At 37.5% G+C, this 25,922-nt stretch overlaps 2 protein-coding genes across 2 annotated transcripts; one reads left to right on the top strand and one right to left on the bottom strand.

Annotated features, from left to right (window-relative positions):
- Window positions 1-339: 339 nt before the first annotated feature.
- Window positions 340-5,278, bottom strand: LOC139963569 (proteasome subunit beta type-1-B-like). Its single transcript, XM_071964435.1, has 6 exons — window positions 5,079-5,278; window positions 3,960-4,067; window positions 3,322-3,403; window positions 2,702-2,831; window positions 1,930-2,036; window positions 340-1,259 (listed from the first exon to the last, which is right to left on the bottom strand). Exons 1-6 carry the CDS (start codon window positions 5,177-5,179, stop codon window positions 1,074-1,076), a joined length of 714 nt encoding a protein of 237 aa, XP_071820536.1. The 5' UTR covers window positions 5,180-5,278; the 3' UTR covers window positions 340-1,073.
- Window positions 5,279-5,411: 133 nt separating this feature from the next.
- On the top strand, window positions 5,412-24,200 carry LOC139963567 (suppressor of SWI4 1 homolog). Its single transcript, XM_071964432.1, has 13 exons — window positions 5,412-5,588; window positions 9,972-10,139; window positions 10,450-10,551; window positions 11,874-11,924; window positions 12,471-12,641; window positions 13,222-13,298; window positions 13,814-13,921; window positions 14,455-14,578; window positions 15,234-15,312; window positions 16,164-16,218; window positions 16,778-16,852; window positions 17,980-18,113; window positions 22,966-24,200. Exons 1-13 carry the CDS (start codon window positions 5,574-5,576, stop codon window positions 23,364-23,366), a joined length of 1,560 nt encoding a protein of 519 aa, XP_071820533.1. The 5' UTR covers window positions 5,412-5,573; the 3' UTR covers window positions 23,367-24,200.
- The last annotated feature ends 1,722 nt before the right edge of the window (window positions 24,201-25,922 follow it).

Below are 25,922 nucleotides of genomic sequence, written 5' to 3'. Positions count from 1 at the left end.
TACTACACAACAGTGACTCCTGCGTAATATGTCACTTGCTATATTTATATTTAATGTTAATACATTTGATCGTGATATTTACTTTCAAGGAGTTTGACAATTCATGGGTGACAAACTTCCAAACTGTCTGTCTCATAGTAACACTAAAGAAAAGATGTTCTTAACTCTCTCTTTACTATGACAATTTGAATAAAGATGTGTAGAAATACACACTGATCTAACATTTTGAGCATTCCATATATAACGCAGCACAGAGATGCTTGTTGTGCTTTATCACAAACACATTTTAGATTTCTGAAAAACCCCAAACAAGACTTTTACAATACGGTTGCTACACTGATCATTTTTACTTCAACAGTAAAAGTTGGGCCATAATTCAACATTTTTCTGTCCGTATTACCACATAATGCAATGAAGGGTATGTTGTTCTACAAAGATTAACAACTCTTTACCTTACAAAATGAAGTGGCACAACGGCTTAGAAAATGACAAGGAATTTAGGAAATATTTCTCTTTATGTCAATCACATTTTGGGTCTTGGTCTAGGACAGTTTCACCATCATACTACCTTACTCTTACATTGTGTGCATTTTTAAGATGTGACATCGATGTTAAAATGTAACTTACCATACAACTTATCACAGGCATGCTTTCAAAATGTTTGCATAACAAAAGTAACTTTAGTTACTGAATTTGTTAAATAAACAGATACTATTGAACTCTGCAGATATCCAAATATCATTGAAATGAATAGCCTTACACACTTACACAGTTTTCTGTGGAATTATTCTGGCATCATACAAAGAACTGACAAACACCATGTGTTTTCTACCTGTTAAATTCTCTCTACAGGAACCAGTGAACCAGAAAAGCTATGAACATGCCATATGGATATACATCTTTGACAATTGGTAGGGTGAAAGATTTATAAGTTCCCTTCAAAAGAGACAAAATCCCTAAATTGGGGCATCTCCTGGATGTAGATGGCTGAATGGGAATAACAAGCAGACCATATGACAATAGAAACAAAAAAATTGAAAATTCAACGGACAAAAGAGGAATTTTTTGTGGCTTCAGTCTCTTCTGAGGGGAAATCTCTCCTCTTTGATGCCGTCCTTTGTAATTATATGGATCGCAATTCCATCTCCTGTGTATATATCACGCTCTGCTGCTGATATGAAGACGTCCTTCACCAGGGCCACTCCTTTCTCCAGGCTAATGGGTGAGGCATCGTAGCCCTCCTGGTTCTTGCCACCAACCTGTCCAACATTAAAAGGAAAAACACAGGGGGTTACTTCCTAAAGACTAAGGACAGCTTGCTAGGTTAGTCAGTATTTTTTCAACCTTGACCACACTAACTGATATTTTGTTACTTTATTCACAACACGACTGCAAGTGATCCAACCTCCTTTACACTTTGACTGCATTTCTAGTGTCTGGAAGCACATACTGATTCATGAAATGAAGGCAAAACAGGGCACTTGTCACACCCCATTAAGCAATGCTACAGCTCCAGCGGTGTTAAAGGAATATATTAGTGGCAGTCTATCGTGAGATCTGATCGAGTCTGACCAATGTGCTGCACTGATGTTTTTCGACGCAAGTAAGTGTTCGATTCAAATTTTCTGGCAGGACAGGCCAACATTTCAAGCACTCTATCACAGAAACTAAAATTCATCACAGGGCAAGGCTTAGGGCGATAAAATTACAAATAATGATATGACCAGAAGGACTGGATCCCATTTTTCACTAGAAAATTCCTTTAATGAAAAATTCACTGGTATATGTGGAGATCAATAAAAATTCCACTGACAGATTGTACAGCATGTTAACAGTTCCCTTTCAAGCTTGCATGAAACGAAAGGTTTTCCTTTATTGGATCGAGTTTCACTATTCGAGGGCATCTAGATTTTCCCACTCACTGCTTACCTGGTTGTCTAGTAACGGTTGTAGAAGTGAACTAGCTGATCCACCAGCCCTGTACACTTCCCGCTCGTAGGAACCCACAGGATCAAAACTGTACACACATCCCTTACCTGAAACGAAACATTCTGCAATGTTACAGCATATGAAACTGATAACAAAAATTCAGAAGAATTTTAACTGAAAAAATTGATGAACTGCTTCCAAAATATTCAAAGAGTCTTCTTCAACACAGTGTGCATTTGTCAAACTGTGACAAACATTGAACAAAACTCACATCAGAACATAGTTCTAAGATGCAGAGCACCAATTTCAGTGAATTTGAATTTCAAACTGCAAGGAACAAAAGAACAACAATTTATGGTGATAAATATGTTCAGCACTCTATTGCTAAACTAAACTTTCTCACAGGTATCTTCTTAGTGTAGTACTATTAAATAAGGCTTCAAGATCATTTCCTCTCCTAAGAGTTTCCTTTCCTCTCCTTTCTCTTGGGTAACGTGAAGCACTTTACAGCCTTTATACAGAATATGGCAATAATTAGTTATGTAACTCTGGTGCCAAAAAAGGCATAGTTTAAGTTACAGATGTGAAATGCCACTTAATTTTAAAATAACCATTTCAGCATGTTGGCCAGAGTTATTTGATCAAGTTTAGCATTGATCATATGTACTCTTCCGGTGGTATTGAAACCAAATTTCATGGCCTAATAATTGACCATTCTAAATATTCAAAACTTGATTGAAAATCACTTTAAATCTTACACGTGTAAACTTACCCTCTTCGTCTAACCCTGCGATGATGTTATATGTATAGTACGGGAAAAAACGGCGATAGTAGAGGATTTTAGATAACATTGCAGCCACAGCGTTACATGTCATCTCTTTGTTGTGATCATGACCATACATCTAAAGAGAGAGACGTGAAAAAAAGTAATTGTATCAAGTTGAATTTTTTTTCCAACAGTACCATCCCAGAACAGAATTCACCAACCAAAACGACCTAAACTGTTGTCAAACTGTATGAAGAATATCCCATGGGTGCATGGATTTTAGGGATTTGCAACTGTTTCCTTCTATCTACAATCTATCTATTAATAGCACAAGATTTAGTTAGCCTGATGAAAGTAAAGGTATATAGATAAGCTGTCTAGTTATTGCCAGCTGTTCACTGTTTAGAGCATGTGAACTTGAGATCATTTGAAATGTGTATTATTCATAACCAGGATGTTTGCTTTTCATCTTCCAAAAATGAAATTCTTGACATCAAGGATCACCTGCCATCGCATTATTATACTTAAATTACAATCCCACTTACCATAGCTCTGAAATGTATGTCATGTAAAATTCACGACTTTGTTTTGAATGAGAATAGTATACAGAAGATAAAAGTTTGTACCTTTAATCTCGCTTCAAGGAGTTTGGAGAGGGTAAGGACATCTCCGTGGAAACCACAGCAACCAACAACTGTCGTATTTGTTCTGTTGAGATTTCAATGTGAGAATATCAAAGTTTTGGTAAACAACGTAATATGCCAAGACCTTGCTCTTTATTCGCACACAGTATACAATATACTTTAGCATTACTGTAATGTGTGTAGTAACATTGTATTGTTATTAAGACACAGGGGTAACATAATCTCACAAATGTTATATGAAAAACTGTTAATGACAACATGAAGCTTCCTGTACAAGGTATGGGGTTTGTTCTGTTCCTTACTTCACACATCATTGAGATTAGGCAATGTTTAATATATATGGTTTCATACAATCAAACAATCTATCAGACACTCAGTTCATTGCACTTTCACCTAAATATATGTTCAGTATTTTCTGGAAAGAAGTCATGTTCACTTTGTAAAAGGTGGATATGACAAGGAATAATTTATCTGGTACTACATAGCAAAATGCTCTGCAAATTGTCAAAGTGCTATACAAGTGCAAAGATATAGCAGTTTCTGTTAATGTACAGTAACCATTGTATTCTTAGAACCTTTGAACACTAAATTATCCCCTGTATGTAGTTCATGACACTTACAGTTTCTTCAACTTGGGAAGATCTCTGCTATGAATAGAAAACCCTTCACTGAGTCTTGTGTCTGATGCAATCAGAGCATAGTCTTCTCCTGCCAATGCAAGAACAGTTCTGAAAAAAAAGAGGACAAAAAAAACATTTTTATAAGGGCAGTTTGAAGAAATTTGGACAAAGAAAATTCATGAAAATCACAATGAACTTGCAGTCATATCATTAAACCACTAAACTTAGCTGTACTTAAGTAGACCTTTCGTAAATGGTGATGGATTTTTTATTGACAAAGAAATGATGGCGGTATGCATATATTCTTGATGCTGCTGCAAAAGAAGAAACATCACATTTGTATTATGGCGGTATGTACCTATGGCGGAATGGCACTGGAACTGTATACACCTACTGTGTCATCATGCTAGCCTTGACACTAACCAGTAAAACTGGTTAATTTGTCAAGATTTTGACTGAAAGTGACCAATCTTCAAATGAAGGTCATGTGGAATTTATAGTTCCAAGTCTAACCTGCAAAATTGCAGAATACCCTGCAACTCTTGAATCTCACAAATTATGACCAGAACTTGCAAGTCCCTAGGCTGGCTATAGGCCTAGCCTAGTACAGTAGTAGTATAAAATGTAGGCCGTGGCTATTCTTACGACCTGGAGTAACAATTATTTATAAACTAATCTTACAACATCAGCGAATTTCCGGTTATGCATGCGCAGTAAAGTACACAAAGCAACTGCGCATGCGTAACCCGAAATTATTGTTGCTCCTGGTTGTAAAAATAGCCACGTTAAAGCAACTGCGCATGCGTAACCGGCAATTATTGTTACTCCTGGTCGTAAAAATAGCCACTTCGTAAAATGTAGGCTATTGTCCTACTCAAAAAGCTCTGTGTGTGAGTTGCAGGGAATTCTGCAATTCCTACCTCTAATTTAATGTGGCCTACTCCTTCAAACTAATACTACTAGTCTAGGTGCCTAAAACACGGCCCCACTAAAATAGCCTTAGGCTAGGTTTTAACTAGTCTAATTAGCATTAGGCTAGGCCTAAGTACTCTAGGGCCTAGGCTTAGCCAAGGCTATGTTACATTAAGGGGTCGCTCCAGGAAAGTGGGTTTAACCTACCCTCCATTAAATGCATATGGACTAAATCCATGTTGTCTGCCCAAATCTGCTGGTGTACTATGGTAATTAACAGGTTGTGGTATTTCAAAATTCAGTTCCATTGTAACGTTCTCGTAAGTTATATTTATTTACGTAAATCGTCGTCTAGCCTAACATGAAGTTTGCTTTTGTGTGTGAAGACTAGACAATTACAGTGCCTAGTTAGTGAACGGTTGTTTTCGCATGGTCATTGCAAATAGTCCAGCAGAGACAATTTAAATTGCAATAGCGTCCTCAGTTCAAAAAAAAATCCCAACGTGGTTTCGTGAAACTGGATCATAGAGTTTACTCGTGTAAGGAAAATGATATTTCAAGGGACCCGTGATTGAAATAGCACCATTTTGTATCAACAGCAAATTCGGCACAACCTAAGTAAAACCAGTCTATTTTCGACGCTCATCATCAGCTTTAACGGACTAGCTTCAACGATCGATTCCTTATCCTATAGTACTCAAAATGGCAAGGAAGAAGGTGACGTTACATATCTCAGTATCTGTTTCTTTATACTTGTAGAAATACATGTACTGTAGGCTAGGGTACAATTTGTATAGTGTAGCCTAGGTTAGACATATGGGGTGTATGCATGCCTCGTTGTGCTAGCCATGTTACAGGGTAAGGTAGGCCTAAGATACCGTACATTGGGTAACCATATGTTCAGATTAATCAGGATTGCCCCACAACAACAACAAAATTAAAGGCATTGAAGACTCACCCCAAACACAGGGGTCGAAATTTAGAATATTTACCACTATTCCAGCGGAATAGTGGATTTGAAAATTCACTATTCCGTCTCATTTTCCACTATTCCTTTGAAACAATAAAAAGAAAAAAAAACATTACAAAATTATATGTTGTGTCTTTTGTTGGTTGGTTGATAATCATAATTGTTTTGAGTACTGAGGCGAGAGAGCATGTTACCCAGGACGCAGGTTGTAAAACCCACTCACAAGGGCAATGCCAATGGCTAGTTTCACACACTTCAGGGTATATGGGTCACACGGACATCTACGGCCCAGCGCGGGAAGGTTGCTATAATAAATCAGCCTCGCGGGAAATGGTTTGAACAATATTGCCATTCCACATTTTTTTAAATTTATATTGTATGTTAGTTAGTAATTGTTTTCTTTCGTATGCATTTGACTTCAGTTCAGCATTCCCTCTAATGTGCGGGATTCCCTTCAACTGACTCAGTAATCCCGCAAAGAAAACATTTGTCTGCTGGAAGTCCCCGCATCGTTTTCTTGCATTCGCGTTAAGTTTATACTCAATGCACAACAAATTCACTTCACTGTACTGTATAGAGGGAAAAAACGAAAATCAGTAGAAAAAATACCAATTGTGTACAAAAAGTAAGTTGGTACACCTTTCAAATTTTACGAAAAGATCGAGCAAAACACTTTCGAAAAATTCACGCGAATCTGGCATATCGTGCTATTACACCCATTTATGAATAAACCGTAAGACCACATCTGGTGTTAAGCGGGAGAAAAAGTATTTTCTAGAATTTCCAAAAATACCCAAAAATAATATCCTACCATAGTAAAGTGTATAGCAAATAGCCTAACCACATTGTCGGTTACGGATCACACGTAAATACAAAACACAACTTATTGTATTTTGCGAAGTTGAAATTTTCTACAAGAACATGGAAACAATATTAAGCATTTAGTGAATCATGCCAAGTGGCCTAAAACATGTCATTACAAGGGTTACTTTCATAAGGATGGTAACTATAGGGGCCTTGATATCGTGCTATGCTTGTATAGTATGGACTGTGCCTCGTGTATCATGGGAAATATGTTGTTTTGTTCATGCGGAGGAGTCAGTTGGCTTGAGGTGTGTTTTACTTATCTAAATGTTACGGGGATATTTTACCTACTTTTCTTGAACGCCTAAGATAATATTTCGCATTAATTTACCGATCCTTTACTGACTGACCTTATTAATTCTAGAATGGAGCCAAAACAGTTGAACCCCATGTAACGTTTCTTGGAAACGTGCCAAAAAATGTTAACAAACAGGTGTTAGACAGGGGATGAGCTCACAGTTGTTTGGCAAGGTACTTCGGAAAATTCGCAGCATATGTGTAGCCTAACGTAGTATTTAAGTAGGGGTAAACACTGCATTTGTAAACTGATTTACTTATGTTCATGGTTATTATATGGCAGTCTAGAAACGGGGCTTTGCCGAACGTTGTTTGTTTCATAATATCGGAAGTTTTGTAAGTTAAACTTTCTAAAGATTGTAAGACAATTTAAATCTCTTTTCATAACATAATATTGCTACACTCTCCAACTTGTCATTTTAAAATTTTCATCAGTTTCGTGACAATTTAAATTCCAAAATTTGTTATTATTTTGCATCTTCAACTGCTAATTTTTTATCGCCAGACAAGCAACATTACCAATATTTTCCGGGGGCCTTCGCCCCTGGACACCCACAAGCATAGGCGTAGGAGCCTTGTTTGATTTGGGGGCTGAAACGACTTGCCCGAAAAATATAACCAAAATCGGGAGATCGGCAGTTGTTTTTAGTATGTTCGCGGAAAATTGAACAAGGATTTTCAACACTGTACTACTGTACCTGTTACCCACGAGGTGATAAATTTCCGTGCATACGCGATGGTATACGGAACGTGTAAAGTGCAATAAATCGGAGGAAAATGTAAGGCTTGCTATACTGTGCAAGTGCAGTTGGCTACGGAACATGTATGTACTGTACATAACTGCAACTCACGTGTAAAGAGAGTTTCTTTTGTATTTCTGGGCAAGTTTTAACGCCCGGGAAACAAATAAAATTAAAATTGTTGCCTGACTAGTGACAGGCAAGTAAATTTAGATGGATTTGTCAAAGTTTGTTGTTAGCTATCAATTTTAGCACTATCCATACGGAATAGTGAACCCAAGCAACTTGGTATTCCGTTCATGATTTCACTATCTCGGGATAGCGGAATAGCGTAAATTTCGACCCCTGAAACAGCGTGCCGCACTCAGAAAAAGTGAACTTTCTGTTGCTTGCAAATGACGTTATCTTGTTGCTACAAAATGCAGGCTGTAATGAAACGTGATACCTTGCTATCTTTTATCTAGACCTGAGATGTCCACGCTGCTATGTACACTGTGTTGTGGGTATTGACCGTAGCTGTATGTATTGACTGTACACTTAGTGTCTAAGTCCCGACGGTAGCAAGCTGTGTGTGTATTTTCTGGGATCGATGGTGGTGTCTAACACTTCTGTTACACCTCATTCGAAACTAGGTCAGATTGCCGGCATGAGATGTTTCTTTGTGCGCGAGTCTTCACACCCTTTAAAAACAGTTGGTATTTACAATATATGAACTAAAAATGTACTCATCACTAATGTTAGTCCTAAATCATATATCATATGTGATCATATACTATAAAGGAAGCATGATATAATCATTTTCAAGACACAAACTAGTGCTGATAGTCGACTCTGTCTTTTGTAGTCGATGAATCGCATAGCTCTTCTCGTGATTACTGTGATTACTCTGTTACAGATATGACCTCATCACTGTCATGTTTACATTGCAGGAATAGCCAAAACAAATCTTTCTCCATGGTGCACTGTCTTTATATGTTCTTAAGTGTCTTAACGCGTGGTGTCTAAATCATGTTAAAAAATCTACCAAACAAAAATGAACAAGTTTCAATCTACGTTTCTTAAAATCATCCATAGTAAATCAAAAACTTTTGAATGAATCTACAAGGCTACTACAGCTGTAATCACTAATAAAAGCAAACATGCAAACAATGGTTGTAACACCTTGTAGCAGTGTGATGATCAGTATGCAAAAGTTTTCTGTAGAAGGACGTTTAACATTCTAGGCTAGGCTTTGGCCTAGCACAATAGCAGGTACATATTTTGCACATTGAAATGAAACTACACTACAATCGACACACTCTATCAGACATCCGACAAATGTGAACCAGGCCAGTAATGAAGTAATTGTAAACATGTCTGAAGAAATGACAAATACTTTGGTAATCGTAAAAGATTAATAAGTTACGAACTTGCGATTATGTGCAATGATTAAACATTGCTAGGACTGAATGTTGCACTTTAGAACAACTAATTACTGACAAGCAAATGCACGAATCTAACTGAAGCAGATGCTCGCCAATTTTTAACACAGCACAGTGCTAGTGTAGAATTGTGAGAACATGTATACTTATTGCGATATTTGCTGACAAACTGCTTTAGTGTTGTTTTTGATAGCTTAGGCTATTTTTCAAAAGCAGATTATGTGTAGTGCTAGCTTGTAGTCGAGTAATCGTAACTTAGGTTTTGAGCGCAATTAATTGAACTTCCAAATTGTAATCGCGACTACTGGCGATTAATCGATTATGACTATCAGCACTACTGTATCGTGAGCATATTGACGCGTTGGGAATTCGGGGAGTCCGAAGGGGTCCTCTAACCTCCATTACCTAATACCTGCTAATCAAATCCAATATTTAGTGTGTTTGCATACAATTTTTGTGTGTACATAACTAGCTGGGTGTTATTTTAAGAGAGTGACTAGTAAAGGATACAGTTATCCAAGCAGAATCGGTTATGTTCACTGTTCAGATGTTAAATCTCATTGGTTTGTCTTTGGAGGGGATGGAGGACTTGATGTTGCTAGCTTTGTCACTGGTGGAGGAGCTGCCCTGACCAATATAGCTTGCAGGTCCAGATCACTGTCATCTGCCCAGGCTGATCTATATAGTCCAGAATGATTTACTAATACTGATAAGTACTGGATGTTAAGAATTTATAGAAATGATTGTATCTTCATCTTGGTTAGCACAAGGCCTGTATCTCATTTTTCTTTTTTGTTTTGATCTACAGGGAAAGACCTCCAAATTATCAAAAAGGAACCAGGCAAAGCCAGAAGAAGACTATGCTAAAGTGCCCCATACATTTGTTTTCACAAGAGGTGTGATTGGGAAAGTGTCTTTTCAACTAATGAAGGATTTCAGAAGAGTCTTTGAGCCATTCACAGCTAGAGATTTAGAAGTAAGTGGAAACGTTTTGCATTAGTATGCACATAGGTTATATAGAAAGGAGCTTCTAAATTAATAGTAACAAAGAATTATGCTATGACAGAAAGTCTACCACAATGCATCTCTCATTACTTAGAACAAGCCAAATCTTGATCATGACCCTAAAGCTGCTTTAGATTGCAGCTAATTTCAGTACATAGTTTTAACAGCCTATGATATTGAATGAAAGCATCTGGTTATCTAGTTATCCTTTTACAAGGGTTTCATTTGACATAATCAGGGATATGATCGTTCGAAAACCCTTTTCGCTTGTTCATTTGCAGGCAAAAGGTAGCAACTCACTGAAGGATTTCTTGACTGTGGCAGGCCCTCTTGGAGTCAACTACTTTTCTGTTTTCTCAAAGACGGACTTGGGAAACAATCTTGTAAGTTAATATACCTGTAACAATAGGAAAATGATATTGTTTGGGTTTTTCTTTCAAAAAGCATGTCTTCTGTAAATTTCAATATTTGTTATCTGTTATTTCCCATTTTCCACCTCAAGTGTTTGACAGAGATGATGAACTATCTGTAAATTGTAGTTTTAAGTTTTTACTGTAGTTTTTAGCAATAATGATCAAAACTGCCTCAAACTGAACCACTATATTGAATGACTGATGTAAATACCGAAGCACACTGTACAGGAATTGGTGTGAACTTTCTTGCCTTTTGTGTTATTGTCAATTGCTAATCAGAAGTGGCTTTACTCATCAACATTTCTGAAAATTATCGCATTTTTCATGCAGAGTGATAATTTGTTGCGTTTAATTTCCAAAGCACAGAAGGTTGTGAACATGATTATGTTAATCTGTTGATTCTTATCAATTGTTATTGTTCAGTTCTTTCCTTGGTTTTTGGTCCATTTTTATTTTCCTTGACACAAAATGTTTAGCCTGATAACATTTCAAAATCTATCAAACAAAGCACTTCTGCTATCACTTTAGTCAGGCTCAGTGGGTGAATCTACTGTATTTCATAAATATTGATCATGAAAACTAAAACAACTTTCTACAATTGAAAACATTTTCAGTCCTTGATAGTATCAAGTTTCTTAACTTCCTGTTGCTAATGATCGTAGTTACTTAAAGAGGGCGGTGGTCTGTTTCCAGTAGGCTGATCTGGTGGGAAAGATTGCAGAGCTAAGGCTGGTGTGATGCACAGTTTCTGCATGGAAAACCTTGTCCTCTAATAGTTTACAGGGTTATAGACCATTAAGAACTAAATCAATTCTCTGGAGCTGAGTTGAAAAGATTATATCAGATCTGGGTCTAACCAGTTTTCCAATTGTTGGAGAACCTTTCTTTCTGTCATGACCAGGTCCAAACTTATCGATGACAGAGTCATGTGTCCTCAAAAGAAAGAGACCGAAAAGAAAAATTTAAAGCAAATAACCAGGAAAGCAACAGATCGTCTGAGCTCTGATCCAGCTTGCATTCAATATCATGGATGCCACCCTGATGTTTTTCGAGGGAGTTTGTCTCAGTTGGTCAAGAGAAACTGTCATTAGTTCGGTGACTTGACACATTGGCTTACATGGTATGTCGGTAGATACTGTAGTGTTACTCCCCTCAACAATGGATCTTATCATCTAGAGAAAATGTGCAATGGGCAAGGTCTGTGTCTATTCCGGTATATGGCAGACATCGATACTGTATTGCCAATACACATGGTCAGAATGTTCAATATACCTTTGTTTTTATTCTTTCAGAGAGTGATGCGGTTGTCAAGGGGACCAACCATGACTTTCAGAATCACAGAGGTTAGTTATTCTCTGTTCCTAGGCAGGATAAAAACTCCAAGGTGCATTAGTCAAATCTGAAAATGGTAGCTGGCTATAGTGAAAACCAAACATTTGTCATTCTGTTGATGTCACTCACTCTTCTGTTGCCAGAAGCATTCACAACATTAATAGACGAAATGTTTAAAAAGTTATACACTTTCTTAACAGACTTTTAAAATGGTGTCTGGATGTGGCAGTTACGTATTAATTAAAACAGATATCCTGCTACCAGACTATCCCTTAGATATCAATGTAGTCTGTGAATTATATGTGATCAATAATATTTATGGATTCTGATAATATTGATATAATGCATGATTGATTCCATCTTCATCTCTCATCTTGCCAAATCCAGTTGCTATGGACCATGTGACATTAACCTAGCAGTGAAAATGAGTATTTCACTGAAATCTTTAATTTATAAAAGTGATCAGTTATTGTGACTCTCAATATTAATATGGATTGTGAAAATATCCAATATATGAAGCTAAGAACTCATCTCTGTGGTTTGTTTTTGATATCAAGTTCTCACTGGCAAAGGACATCGCATCCTCCATAAAGAAACAGAGCATGTACGCCGGTCAATTCCTGCATCCTCCGCTTCTCGTTCTCAATAATTTCGGAGGAACCAGTCTGCATCTCAAGCTGATGGCTACCATGTTCCAGAATATGTTTCCACCGATCGACGTTAACGAGGTGAGGACATATTTTTTGCGTAAAAAAGAATAATATACAGTTGAAGAAAAACTGGAATGTTTTTTTGTCAGCTTTTCTGCTGCATCCCGTCATACTCGTGGCATTATCAAGGCTGGACAAGACTGATGGTGCAAATGACTTTTTGCGGTCGTGTCGTTCTTTCAGCTCAATGTTCAAAAATAGAAAGAAAGCTCCTTTTTTACAGAAATGAATGGATCTGTAAAAAATATTCTCCTAATTATTGCTGACTATTTTGTCACGCTAGATGTTCAGCAAATTTAGGTCAATGTATAATGCTATATAAATTTAAGATTTTGAATTCTGTAAAGTATACCATATGCCTACAGTCACAGTATTCAGTAGAAAGAGTACTAAATCAAGACTGGGTTTTGATAAACCAATCTGGTTTAATCCAATTTCTGACTCCCCGTGGGTCCCTTTTATAAAAATTTATGCCATTACTTGTTCATATAATACATTGTTTTTCACCTCCCTGTTTAAACCTGAAAGGTCTTAATGTGCAGAGGAATATTATCATTCATCATTTGCTAAGACGGTTCTATTCTCGTTTCTTTCTCAGGTCAAAATCAACAGCATCAGACGTTGCGTCATGGTAAACTACAATGAAGAGACAAAACTCATCGACTTTAGACATTAGTAAGTTTCTGATTAAAAGGAATCTTATGATAATCACAACCCTGAAGAATATTTGGTTAAGTTTTCCAAATATTTCTTGTAAATGTTAATCCTCTTTGTACCTCTTTCTTTATCCTTTGTATTTTGTAGTTGGAAGGATATAAAGTCGTTCTGAAATTGTCTTTTCTCTGAAAAAAGTAGAATTTCATCAATCATATAGGAGTTGCACTGGTGACTGACTGGCTGCACAGAATTATTTATTTATAACACATGTTATGTCTTCATGACGTGAACGTTTGTGTGAAATTTGACACCTTGAAGGTGATACTTTACATTCCAAATAATGTAATTTAAGTACGATTTCACGAGAGAAAAAAAAACTTTGGATAGTAATCTCATCAATCATTTTGTCAGTCCCAGTGGCAGATGTACATGTCTACATGTTGTATCTTTTCCATTAATTACATTTACATTTACATCTTCTTCTTTTTCTTTAATAATTTTTCTCCCATTTTCTCCCCACATTTCTTTGACAGTTCTATCAAGGCACTTCCAGTTGGCATGAGTCGCTGTGTAAAGAAACTAATCCAGCCCAAGATTCCAAGTCTGCAGCATTACCAGGATGTATCAGATTATTTCCTGAAGTGAGCCCTCTTTATGCAAAGTAGTTGCGACCTTTGCACTCACTTTACATATGTCTAGGGTAGAAGTATACAATGCAAAGTAGAAGTATGTGGCAGTACAATACATAGTATTAGTATGTGATTGTAATGTCGAGGAATCTGCTGGCATCTGACAAATGGAAGACAAAAATATTCTGTATCATGAAAATCTCAATATATTACACCCGATACGATGAGTGCATGTCTGAGGTTAAATTTTAAGTCAGTTGGAAAAAAAATTAAGTAAATATGGCACAGTGCTTGTAGAACCTTTTCACCAACTTGCATTAATTAGATATCAGATGATTCCTGTTATTAGCCGTTTAACCTATCATTTAATCCATAAACTATAAATTGAGGAACTTCAAACATAAAGTTCTATTTACCCATTTCATATATAAAGTTTATGTTTATATGATGTTAATACATTAGCTTATAGACGCAACCATTTGTCTCATCTATTATCTTATCTAATCTTATCTCTTATTTCATCTCTTATCTCATCTCTTATAAAGTACGGGGAATCTCTCAGAGAGCGAAGCAGAATTAGACGGAGAACACAACGAAGTCACGCTCCCGCAGAAGATGACAAGTAGAGGAAACATCGCCAAAGAGAAGAGCGCCGTGAGATTAGTCGAGGTATAAAGACATATTATGTAGCCGTAGGCCGCAGATTCTATCCTGTTATGTTTATTGTGAGAAAAGGAAGATCAAGGTAACAGAACTATTATAGCCTCCTAAGAGAGAGAGATAACACAAGAGTATCTGCTTCTTATTATTTTGAGGTGGTTGTAGATTTGGTTGAAACTGACCTAAATGTAGAGTTTCCTTATACGGGCAAAGTTGAAGCTGTGCATTGGGAATGAGTACAGTTAACATATGCATTGTGGGCTTTGTAACTTTGAAAATACAGTTTCTTCTGTCCTAACATATGATGGATCAACTGTTTTCCTCTGTTAAACAGGTGTCCTGACCCTCTTCAGTGTTTCTAGGAAGTCATCAGATACTAAGAATGGTGGTGGTGTTGGGAGGAGGGGGGGGGGGGCAGTTTGTACCCTATTGTTTGTCAGATGGGAATATAAATGGTGGTCGTACTAGATGGCATGTGACCTAAACTGAATAAGGCCATCATCCTAACTTGTCTTCTACTTGAAAAACACCCCAAAGAAAACGAGATATAACCCTGTGTTCATCCATGTCCATCTCATGGAAATTGTTTCCAATCTTCCAAACTATGGCTCAGTCTTCTCTTAATTAATCTATCTCTTAATTAACTATTTTGCTGTTTTCACAGATTGGTCCGAGAATGACGCTAGAACTGATCAAGATTGAGGAGGGTCTGTCAGAAGGAGAAGTCTTATATCACAGTTATGGTAGGTTCTTGTCCTTCCGTTGAACTTAACTCTTTTTTTTTAATAATTTTTTTAACGATTTGGCTGCCAACAGTCTGCAATTTTTACCCAAACCAATTCGAATAAAATGTCTCATGTCATAAAAATTAATCAAATAACATTTTAGTAAATTTAATCAATTTAAATTCAAATTAGTAAGAAAAATTAATTAATTAAATGAACTTTTCCATACTAGGTAAGTAATGAATTTGATCCTGAGAGTTTTGATCACCCCAGACATGTGTCCAGGTTGGGGTTCATATCGTATTGAAAGCAGATTAGAAGTCAATCTCGTTTAATTCAAATGAACCTACACTAGGCAAGAAAATGAACCAAATTTTTATGATATTTGATAAGGAATGAAAATTTACCAAATATCGATCATCTTTTGATAGACAGAACTGAATGACATCAATATGCAGTCGTGATTTGGGGACATTTCTTGCAAACAGCCTTTTTTCCTGAAATATACTATAATTAATCAACAGCGGTCACCTGTACAGTTTTGACAGATGTGTAAGCTAGCATACGTTATCCTTCCTCAGTATAAACAATTGATACTGTTAATTAATTAACCCTCCCTGAATTCTCTGAAGTAATTTGGAGGGTCCAAACAGTGGACTTTTTACTTTCGAAAACATTGCCCACTTTTCATGCTCATAACTGGCTAGCAAGGTAAAGTACTCTTCCATCAAAATATTTTTGATAGAAACTATGCGATTTAGTCTCCTCCACATTTTATCCATACGTGTCTGTTCCTTGTCTGTTTTTGGTGAACCCTAATTTCTATCTTCTTTTTTGGCTTGCATATTTTATTTGTTTTCTATTTACAGTTACAAAGAGTAAACAAGAAATTGCACAACTGAGAGATAGAAGGACTACTAAGAGGTAAGTGTGTAGACGATCTTTAGTCCTGTAACTTTAAAACCATCCATTATCCTCACGTTTACATGCTAATGATTAATAGAAGTCGCGATATGATCTGCAAAAACTCAGATTTCTTCGTCAATGTGCAAGCAGTGAGGAATAATGAAGAGAAAAAACCTGTTAGCCAGACAGTGGCAGAAAATGGATTTCAGATGAAATTAAGCTCTTGATAAACACACAGCTTAGTGAGTGAGTTAGCCATACTTAATAATATCAAAAATGAGTAGAGAGGCTCTGGAAGGTATGTTATTTGAAGCTGGATTGGAATTTTAAAAATGGTCATTTCCAAAAATACAGCATTAATCTTCATATAATCATATTTAATGATATGGAAGGTTATTTGATTTGTTTTGTGTAATTTTGTGAGGACATAAAATGTCACACAGGAATCATCTTGCCGCCATGAAAGAAAGAAAGAAGTCCATTGTTTTCATTTCCAGGTTTTGGTTTCTGGTATTTTCCTCTCCACACTTTTATGTGATTAACATTTCCAATCTCTTTAATTTTGTTTTGTTTACAGGAATAAAAAGGCACAGAGGAAGAGAACGCAGGAGCAAAATGTCAAGAAGAAGCAACAACAGAAGGAGGAGCATAAGTGAGTAGTAGTCTTGAATATTCATAGGGACATCTTTAATATTCATTTAATGAATATTGAGTTCCATTTGAAGGTGTGAGAAAGCAGATTGTGTGAAGAACTTGTGAGAGCGTATTAGCATCACAGGTGACTGAAATGGCGACATAGAGATCAAAGTGACTGATGCGGTCAAAACATCACATGCTTTGTGGTTCTAGGCCAAGCCCTGGAACCGTACAGGTTGCTCACTGTTGACCTTGTGTCCTTACCCAATTGTCTGAGACAGAAGTAACATAGACATGCAGGGGGTAGGAAGCGTCCAAAAGTGGAGGGGGAGGGGAAACATCAGATGGGCACTTTCTCATTCCACAACCACCACTCGTTATGCTATAAACCGATACACACCGGCCATATCACTTAACGCTGCAACATTGAGTTTTTATTTATTGAGATTGTTTATTGTTAACCATGCTACAAAAGATATGGGATGCCATTTTAAAAATAGCATGTACAGACTAAAAATAAATAATTAAAATAAAATATTAAAATTAACAAAGGCTTCAGATATCCAAAAGACAGTTCTTCATCAAAGGAGCACATTTGATTTGCCAGTAGGGCACATTTGCTATTTTGGAAAAAAGTGGGGGGACACTTACCCCCAGTTCCCCCCATCTCCTACCCCCCTGTAGACATGTCTATGCTACTCTGCTATGCCCTAGGAACTATTATAGTTTATTGACTAGATTTCAAGTTAAGATCTGATAATTTAGCACCATTAGTAAGTAAAGTGTGTATGCACTGGTCAAAGTTACTGTTGCAACGACAACAACCTTTGAGTTTTGGTTCCAGGGTAAACCCTGCATCTTTACTCCCATGTGCTGCCTGTGCTCCCAGACAGTATTGATGTAACATGTCAATGCTTGTCTGCTATACCCTACTAACTGTAATGTTCTTGGAAGGGTGATGAGGGAGGGGGAAGGGGTGGGGGTTGCATGTCAGAAACCCTGTTACTTTGCCTTCCGTGCTACTGACAGTTGATACAACACAGAAAGTGGCAGAGAAGGGATTTCAAGAAAACTTTGGTTAATTAAAAATGATGTAAACAATTACAAATACATATTTTGTTTTGCTTACTTTCTACAAATCAGGCAGAAGTCTCTGGCAGGAAATGTAAAGAAGCAGGAAGAAGAAGGAGAAGGAGGAGAAGGAGCAGCTGAGGAAAAAGATGTTGATGATGACATGGAGTACTACAGACAAGAGGTCGGAGAGGAGCCAGACCCAGGTATTTTATTTAAAAAAAACATTTCCTTTCTTCTCTCCTTTCCTTACTCCTCTCTTCAAATTTCAAACCCATGCTCTATTATTAGGTCTAGACTGCTAAGAAATCTCAGATGGATATAGCAAACTTTAGACTGCAGACTGCTAAAAAATCTCAGAAGGATAAAGCTCACTTTGATCTTAGCTCTGCGATCGACCATTTTAGATTACAGCAACTGGTAATAAAGAAACTGTTAGACTATTCATGCCTTCCACATGCATATTTTATCATTTAGTCGTGGGATTTCTTTGTCTATTTCACAATGCGCTCAGCAACACAGTGAGGATTGGAAAATTATGACTGATTTATTCTGACACTGAAATTTATTTCATCTCTTTGTATACTCATCAGTGTGATGTGTCATCATACTACTTTGCAATGCCAATTCCCTATCAGATAGTAAGCTTAGGCTTAATGATGTATGTCTGTCATTCCACAGCCTAACCCCAACATAAAGCTACCTATGCCAAAGGATTTTGCCAATTTCTCTTTGAAATAGTCTTTAAAAAAATGTACTCCCCATAATTCTGACCATGTCTTCACTTCATTATAAGATCATGAAGTGCCGATTCGCAATAGGTCTTGATTATCACATTTAAACCAAACTGTAAACAGCTTTAATTTTTGAACCTGTCAGAAATCAGTGTGAGTTGGCACAAAATGACCCCTACAGTATGAGAAATCTCATAGCACTAGATAGTTACTGAAGGATGAAAGTTGATAAGCAATTTCAATTTTATGTAGAGGGTAATATCCCTCTTAGTGTCTCTCCCAAGAGTTGTATGGTACTACAATTTCACACAGTGATCTCTCAGAAAAAAACCTCTCCTGACTGCGTTTATAACGGTTTGCAGTTATCTTCCAACATTAGTCACCGATATTGTGTAAATGTTTTGTGTCCTTTTTCACAGAACACATTTGAAGGAGTTACTCTCATTTTATTTTATTGTTCTTAGTTTATTGTTCTTAGTTTATTGTTACTCCCCACCTCCCACCTCTCATAAGAAAACTTGTAACATTGACATTAGGTCAATTCTTTTTTTCTAGCTTTGTTGAAGGAGTTATATCATCTTTTTGACTGTTTGCCTTTGCTTTTTCAAACAAAAAAATTGCCAAACAAATAATTCTACCTAGAAACATTGTTCAAATTTATATTGATGAATAGATCTCCTCGGTCTTCCAATTCAGACAGGTATTTGACAATGAATGATATCTCTTAATTACTCAGACTTGTCACAAGTCTTCTGTCAGTAGCATCTTATCAGACCTCGGGGGGTAATTCTAACAAAGTTAATGACCTTGCAGATGTGAGAAAACCGTAGTCGTGACCGAAACAGTGATCCATCATTCTGCTCTAGAAACGACTTCAAATGTCACCCCCACATTAATGCTGTTGAGACATTGAGTCTCTCACAGGTCGGTCCTCATGATAGATGTCTGCAGAGGTTTCTGTGGGTTTCCTCTCGGGCAACTTCTGGTATATTTAGCAGCATAGTTGATTGATGATTTGGTCTCCTGCGTCTCGCTCCGGGGATATACATCGACAGATCGAAACGATTAGCAAACGGGTGTCTCTCCCCTATGTGTTAAATATTCCCAGTCGTTTTAACAACTCAAATGTAAGATTCGCCCAGTCCATTGCCAACAGATCCCATGCGAAGAGTCGGTTGGTTGTGTAGGTGGGTGATAGAAAGCCTTTCAGCCGTAACTGGGAAAATCGATATTTAAGCTAACTTATCATTTGATTAGATGGAATGTGGCTTTTAATATTTGAATTTGGGCTATTAGTATGATATTTGCATCTTTAAAGGCATATTAAAGACAATGTAACACAAAGCTAAAAGAGAAAATATCTACACTGTTGGGTGAACACCCCATCTCTATATTTTGTATAAAAATATTTTGGATAAATCCTTGATTCTCCCTTGGCGTTGGTCGTGACGGATGGTCTGTGATGGCTTCACACAAAATGCTCTTCAATATCATTTTCTATGGTTTATCTTTATGGTGATTTATCCTTGAAATGGGATATTGTTGGCATGTTTGATTATCTGTCAATATTCTCTGTATTTAGAATTTAGTCAAAATGCAACATAATATTTCTCCTCTGTGAATAAGTGAGTTTAGTTTTATTAAGAGATATAAAAACATTTTCAGGTGAAAGTTATGATGGTGTGTCTTTTGACTGTGGATGCAGGGCTGGGGGTCCTCTCCCAGAAAAAAATAGTACAATTTTAAGATATGAAATGGTTAATTATGATGCATATTTAGGCAATAAATTAGACCTGTAGTTAGGTCTACATGGAAGGTTGTGCTATTAACTACTTGTTTTGTTTAGCTGTGGCATTGAAGAAAAGGGTGTACACACTGCCTCCTCTCCCTGGATCCTGGCCTCACTGGTTTCACATGCAAATGTTGAAGTTTTTGACATCATTTCTGATTTCTGGTACATTTAAGGTGGTATGTTTATTTACAGTTGCAAGTTATTTGTAGAGGAACTTTTATCTTCAATTATGGCAGCACCCAAATCACACCAAAGTGAGAAGAGGTAACGCAGAGCCTTTAAAGTCTAGAAATGATCTCTTGGGCGATAACGTGACGACCAATTAACAAAAATACATTTTTAAATAAAGTCAGCTGATGCCAAGTCTCATTTATTTTGGGTGGCAAAATTTTGGCAGTGTGTCAATAAATTGTTTTCTGTCAGAGTTGACATAATTTATATATTTAAGTAATCAAGAAGTTTGACGGAATGAATTTGTCATTGAAGCATTTTTTAACTCATGGCCTTGTTAATATTAATTCCTGATGAGTAAATGACTGATGAGGTAATGATGTAAAATGACACAGGGGGTAAATTCTCTGAAAGTAAACATGGTATTAAATTATAGCCTGCACTGATAGAAATTGTGCTCAGTGGTTATCACATATCAGTATTAAAGTTTTCTAGTTACTTGTAGCAATAATGAAAGATTGCAAAAACTTAAGGATTTTTATCTAATTTATGAATCGATATAATGAGGAATCAGTTGACAAGATCGAGTGGGATAGTGCTGTACTCTGAATCCCAAAGGAAGAATCTTTGCCAAGGAAGGGGATAATTTTCAGAATGTGCAATGAAGTGCCTTGACAATATTCCGACTGACTTTATAGTCTGTCGTTTGGTGATTTACCCAGCCAATGAGTGAGACACATTTTCTTCTTCTGCACAAGAGCAAGTATGGTTATATAAGGCACTCTTGTAGAGCAGTTAAAGAAGGAAGTTCTAAATGCATTTTGACTTCAGGGATCTAACATTGAAAGGTTTCCTCAAGCTTTCAAAATGGAGTCTCTCCGATAAATAAGGTCGCCCAATGTTGCATATTAATCTATTTGTTTGGGGGGGGGGGGATAGTGAGGGGTGAGGCTGGCAGTTCATTGTAGTCTTTATTTATTTTTTATTCTTAGAAACTTGATTTAATATCAGCTGAATAAACCCCTGTCGTTTGTTTCTGTTGTCTACTTTTCTCATGGAAAATTGTTTCTGTCAGCTCAAAAGATGTGCTTTCCTAATCTAATTGTTGTTTTCCTGCAAAATAATATGATGACTCATCCAGTTGTAAACGCCGCACAAGGTTTGCTGCAACACAGAGGACGTACTTCAATGAGCAAAACTTGTTAGGTGATAGCAGACATTTTGTTGCCATGGTGATGTGCACGTTTTTGTCATGCAGAAATGAAAGTTTTAATGTTAAATCAATGTAGATATTCTCCAACAGTTTGTCACTAAATGTACACATTATCTGTCCATGTGCATCGTTTAGATGGCTCAAAAAATCAATACTTAATTTACTGATCTGTAAACGGTAATAAGTGAATGCACTTTAGAATCATGGGGAGCCGGTCTGGCAGCGAGTGAAACCTTTGTGAACTGCTTGGTAGATTTGGTGAAAGTTATTAAAACTGTATGTAAAGATTTTGAGTTGGCAGCGAATACAGAACTTTGGCTCAAAATTACTTGTTTTTTCAATATTAGAAGACATTGAATATGTTATTAGAACAGAGATAGAGGTTACATATAGAATACATATGGGTTACGTAGAGAATACATATAGATTACAAATAGGTGTGAAATATATGCCTGTGGATCTCTCCTTCCATAGTTGTAGGCTCTCTGTATCTATAAAGAATATCTTAAAGTAGTAATTTATCAGGTGTGTCACAACTCTCCAGACACATTCTCCAGAAGTATCAAGGTTTTTACTCAAAATATTAATTGCTGTTGATCAAACATAAGACATATGCAAGGATTTTTCTCATTTTATTAAGTAGGGAGCTACTGTAGCAATGAATCAGTTATGCAAATTTTGTTGTCCAGAACTTTTCTTGACTCCATTTCTGTTAATATGAAACAATCGGCAAAATGGTAATAATATTGCAATTGTACTGTGTCTGCTGAGAACAACTCTTACCATTATAGCTATGGAACCCTTTCCCCACCCATTTGCCACCCCTTTGACATAAATAGGAATGATACCAAATTGTCTGCTGGCCATACCCTTGCATATACTAATTCATTGCCCCCCCCCACCTTCCCCCTTCTACCTACCTCACCCTCCTATCTCATTCAAATAGGATTGTGTCAAAAATGAACTCTTGAAGAGTCTTACATTCTCTTTTTGTTAGGAAATTAAAATGTTTGACAACCTAAAACTCCAAAATTATCACACCTTTGACCACTGAGATGATGAATGAACTTTGTATGTTTTCTGTAAAGCTTTTTTATTCAATACCAAAAGATGCACTTTGTTTTTCTCGCTTTTAAACCTACTTTTAGATCTATTCCCCAAGAAGAACAGAGCAGCGACTGGGGGACCACTCAAGAGGAGAGCCAGCCACCCCATGAGAGGGGGAATGCAAAACAAGAGGTACAAGACTGGCACAAAGGGGAGCGAGGGAAATTTTGGCTCAAAGGGGAGCGAGGGAAGATTTGGCTCAAAGGGGAGGAGCGAGGGAAAATTTGCCTCAAAGGGGAGGAGTGAGGGAAGATTTGGCTCAAAGGGGAGCGAGGGAAAATTTGACATGACCTTCTCGAAAGGTCAGCAGGCGAAGGGAAAAGTGTTTCGAAAATCCAGTTCTGTCGTCAATCGGGATCGGAAGTTTCCAGCTGGAAGACAAACGGCCGGTAAAGGTTTCAAAGGGAGTACGAAACATAAAAGTTCATTTAGAAAGCGATGAAAGATGACATCATCATTGTATGTTGTATAATCAGAGAGCTGCTGTATTTGGAGTGATAAGGACCATGAGGGACTGCTAGCTAAGGAAATGTTTGATTGGTGGGTATTCTTGTGGTGAGGTCGTCAATTTTGTACCAGATGCAGTCAATTCTTTTACAACTGTGTTGTAATCTGTCAGTGGTTACAAAACTACTTCCAATATCTCCAAATAGAACTGGACTATGGCAAGATAGATCAGGTCATGTCAGTTGGACATTTTTCAAATTTCCTTGGCGAGAGGAACATGAGAGTCCCGGTGGAACAGTGTATTGTCCATTGCTACTGAAAATTTCAACCATTTCATGTTGTTTGAATATATGAATATTTAGTATTTGATATCTTACATATGATTCTGAATTGTATTGGGTATGGTTCTCATGCTCCCTTATAACAAGCTTCAGCTTAGGGAAGATATTAGGAGTGCCTTACCTATTGTAGGCGGAATGTTTAATGTTGATGTGTGATAAAGAACTATCTGGAGTGTGTCTGGTTTCTATATCTAATATGTTGGTTTCAAGATACATTTTATTTGAAATTGTGAGTTGTCTGGTAAGCTCCTTTAAGTTGCCATATGGTTTCTACTAGTCGGTTAGATTTATTATCAATCACACAATTTAAATTTTGGTTTGCCGAAATGTAAAAATATGGAGTTACTTTTACCAACCTTGCAAAATTGTGAAGGGGACAATATTACTAGATGTAGGGTCTGCACTGTTCGTCAATGTCAGAAGAAACAATATCATCTTCAAATGACAATCTTCATGTGAACATAAATACATATTTTGCAAGAACTTTGTGATGGATGTCATTTCTGCCATTTTGATTTGCATTTTTGAGATTTGTTGTTGTCTTAAAGGAGACACAATTACAACCATATCGGCTCCCTCGCAACTCTCGGCTCCCTCGCATTTCTCGGCTCCCTCGCAACTCTCGGCTCCTTTAGCTTATAGGACAGTGATCTTTGTGAAGAACAACTTCCCAAAACAGCTAAGGAAAACATCTTGCTCTGTTTGGGAGACAGCCTAGTTCAAATTATGTCAGGGAGCTGTCATTTTGTAAATTTTTGATGGCTTACAGTAGTGGCACTAGGATATGAAACCATTCTCCTCGTTTTGCTTTTCATAATTTCAGGGTGGAATGTTAATTAGTTTGACCCTAAAAGCAAGTTCATCTTTAGGTCATGAAACCAGCACCAATATTTTACATCCTGCATATAGAAAACTCTTGTCCATAACAGAAAGTAAACATTGCATTGAAATAAAGGAAAACCTAAAAAATTGAAGCCACATATTTAGACTTGATCAAGTCAATTGGGGTTTATGTCTCCTGGCTGTAGGGGGGGGATTAGGGTGAGGTAAGGAGGGAGGGAGGGTTTGTTTGTTCTTGACAGTTATCTCTATGACATAGACCAATGATGATGGTAGTAGGGTTTATGTCTCCTGGCTGTAAGGGGGGGGGGTGATTAGGCTGAGGTAAGGAGGGGGGTTATTTTGTTCATGGCAGTTATCTCTATCACATAGACCAATGATGATGGTAGTAGGGTTTATGTCTCCTGGCTGTAAGGGGGGGGGGGGTGAATAGGGCAAGGTAAGGAGGGTTGGTTGGTTGTTCATGGCAGTTATCTCTATCACATAGACCAATGATGATGGTAGTAGGGTTTATGTCTCCTGGCTGTAAGGGGGGGGGGGGTGAATAGGGCAAGGTAAGGAGGGTTGGTTGGTTGTTCATGGCAGTTATCTCTATCACATAGACCAATGATGATGGTAGTAGGGTTTATGTCTCCTGGCTGTAAGGGGGGGGGGTGATTAGGCTGAGGTAAGGAGGGGGGTTGTTTGATCATGACAGTTATCTCTATCACATAGACCAATGATGATGGTAGTAGGGTTTATGTCTCCTGGCTGTAAGGGGGGGGGGTGAATAGGGCAAGGTAAGGAGGGTTGGTTGGTTGTTCATGGCAGTTATCTCTATCACATAGACCAATGATGATGGTAGTAGGGTTTATGTCTCCTGGCTGTGGAGGGGGGGGGGTGATTAGGCTGAGGTAAGGAGGGGGGTTGTTTGATCATGACAGTTATCTCTATCACATAGACCAATGATGATGGTAGTAGGGTTTATGTCTCCTGGCTGTAAGGGGGGGGGGGGTGAATAGGGCAAGGTAAGGAGGGTTGGTTGGTTGTTCTTGACAGTTATCTCTATCACATAGACCAATGATGATGGTAGTAGGGTTTATGTCTCCTGGCTGTAAGGGGGGGGGGGGTGAATAGGGCAAGGTAAGGAGGGTTGGTTGGTTGTTCATGGCAGTTATCTCTATCACATAGACCAATGATGATGGTAGTAGGGTTTATGTCTCCTGGCTGTGGAGGGGGGGGGGTGATTAGGCTGAGGTAAGGAGGGGGGTTGTTTGATCATGACAGTTATCTCTATCACATAGACCAATGATGATGGTAGTAGGGTTTATGTCTCCTGGCTGTAAGGGGGGGGGGTGAATAGGGCAAGGTAAGGAGGGTTGGTTGGTTGT

This window comes from Apostichopus japonicus, chromosome 22 (assembly GCF_037975245.1).
Source record: "Apostichopus japonicus isolate 1M-3 chromosome 22, ASM3797524v1, whole genome shotgun sequence".
NCBI lineage: Eukaryota > Metazoa > Echinodermata > Holothuroidea > Aspidochirotida > Stichopodidae > Apostichopus > Apostichopus japonicus.
The sequence above is the reverse complement of the archived record's forward strand: the minus strand, read 5'-3'. Positions and strand labels throughout refer to the sequence as shown.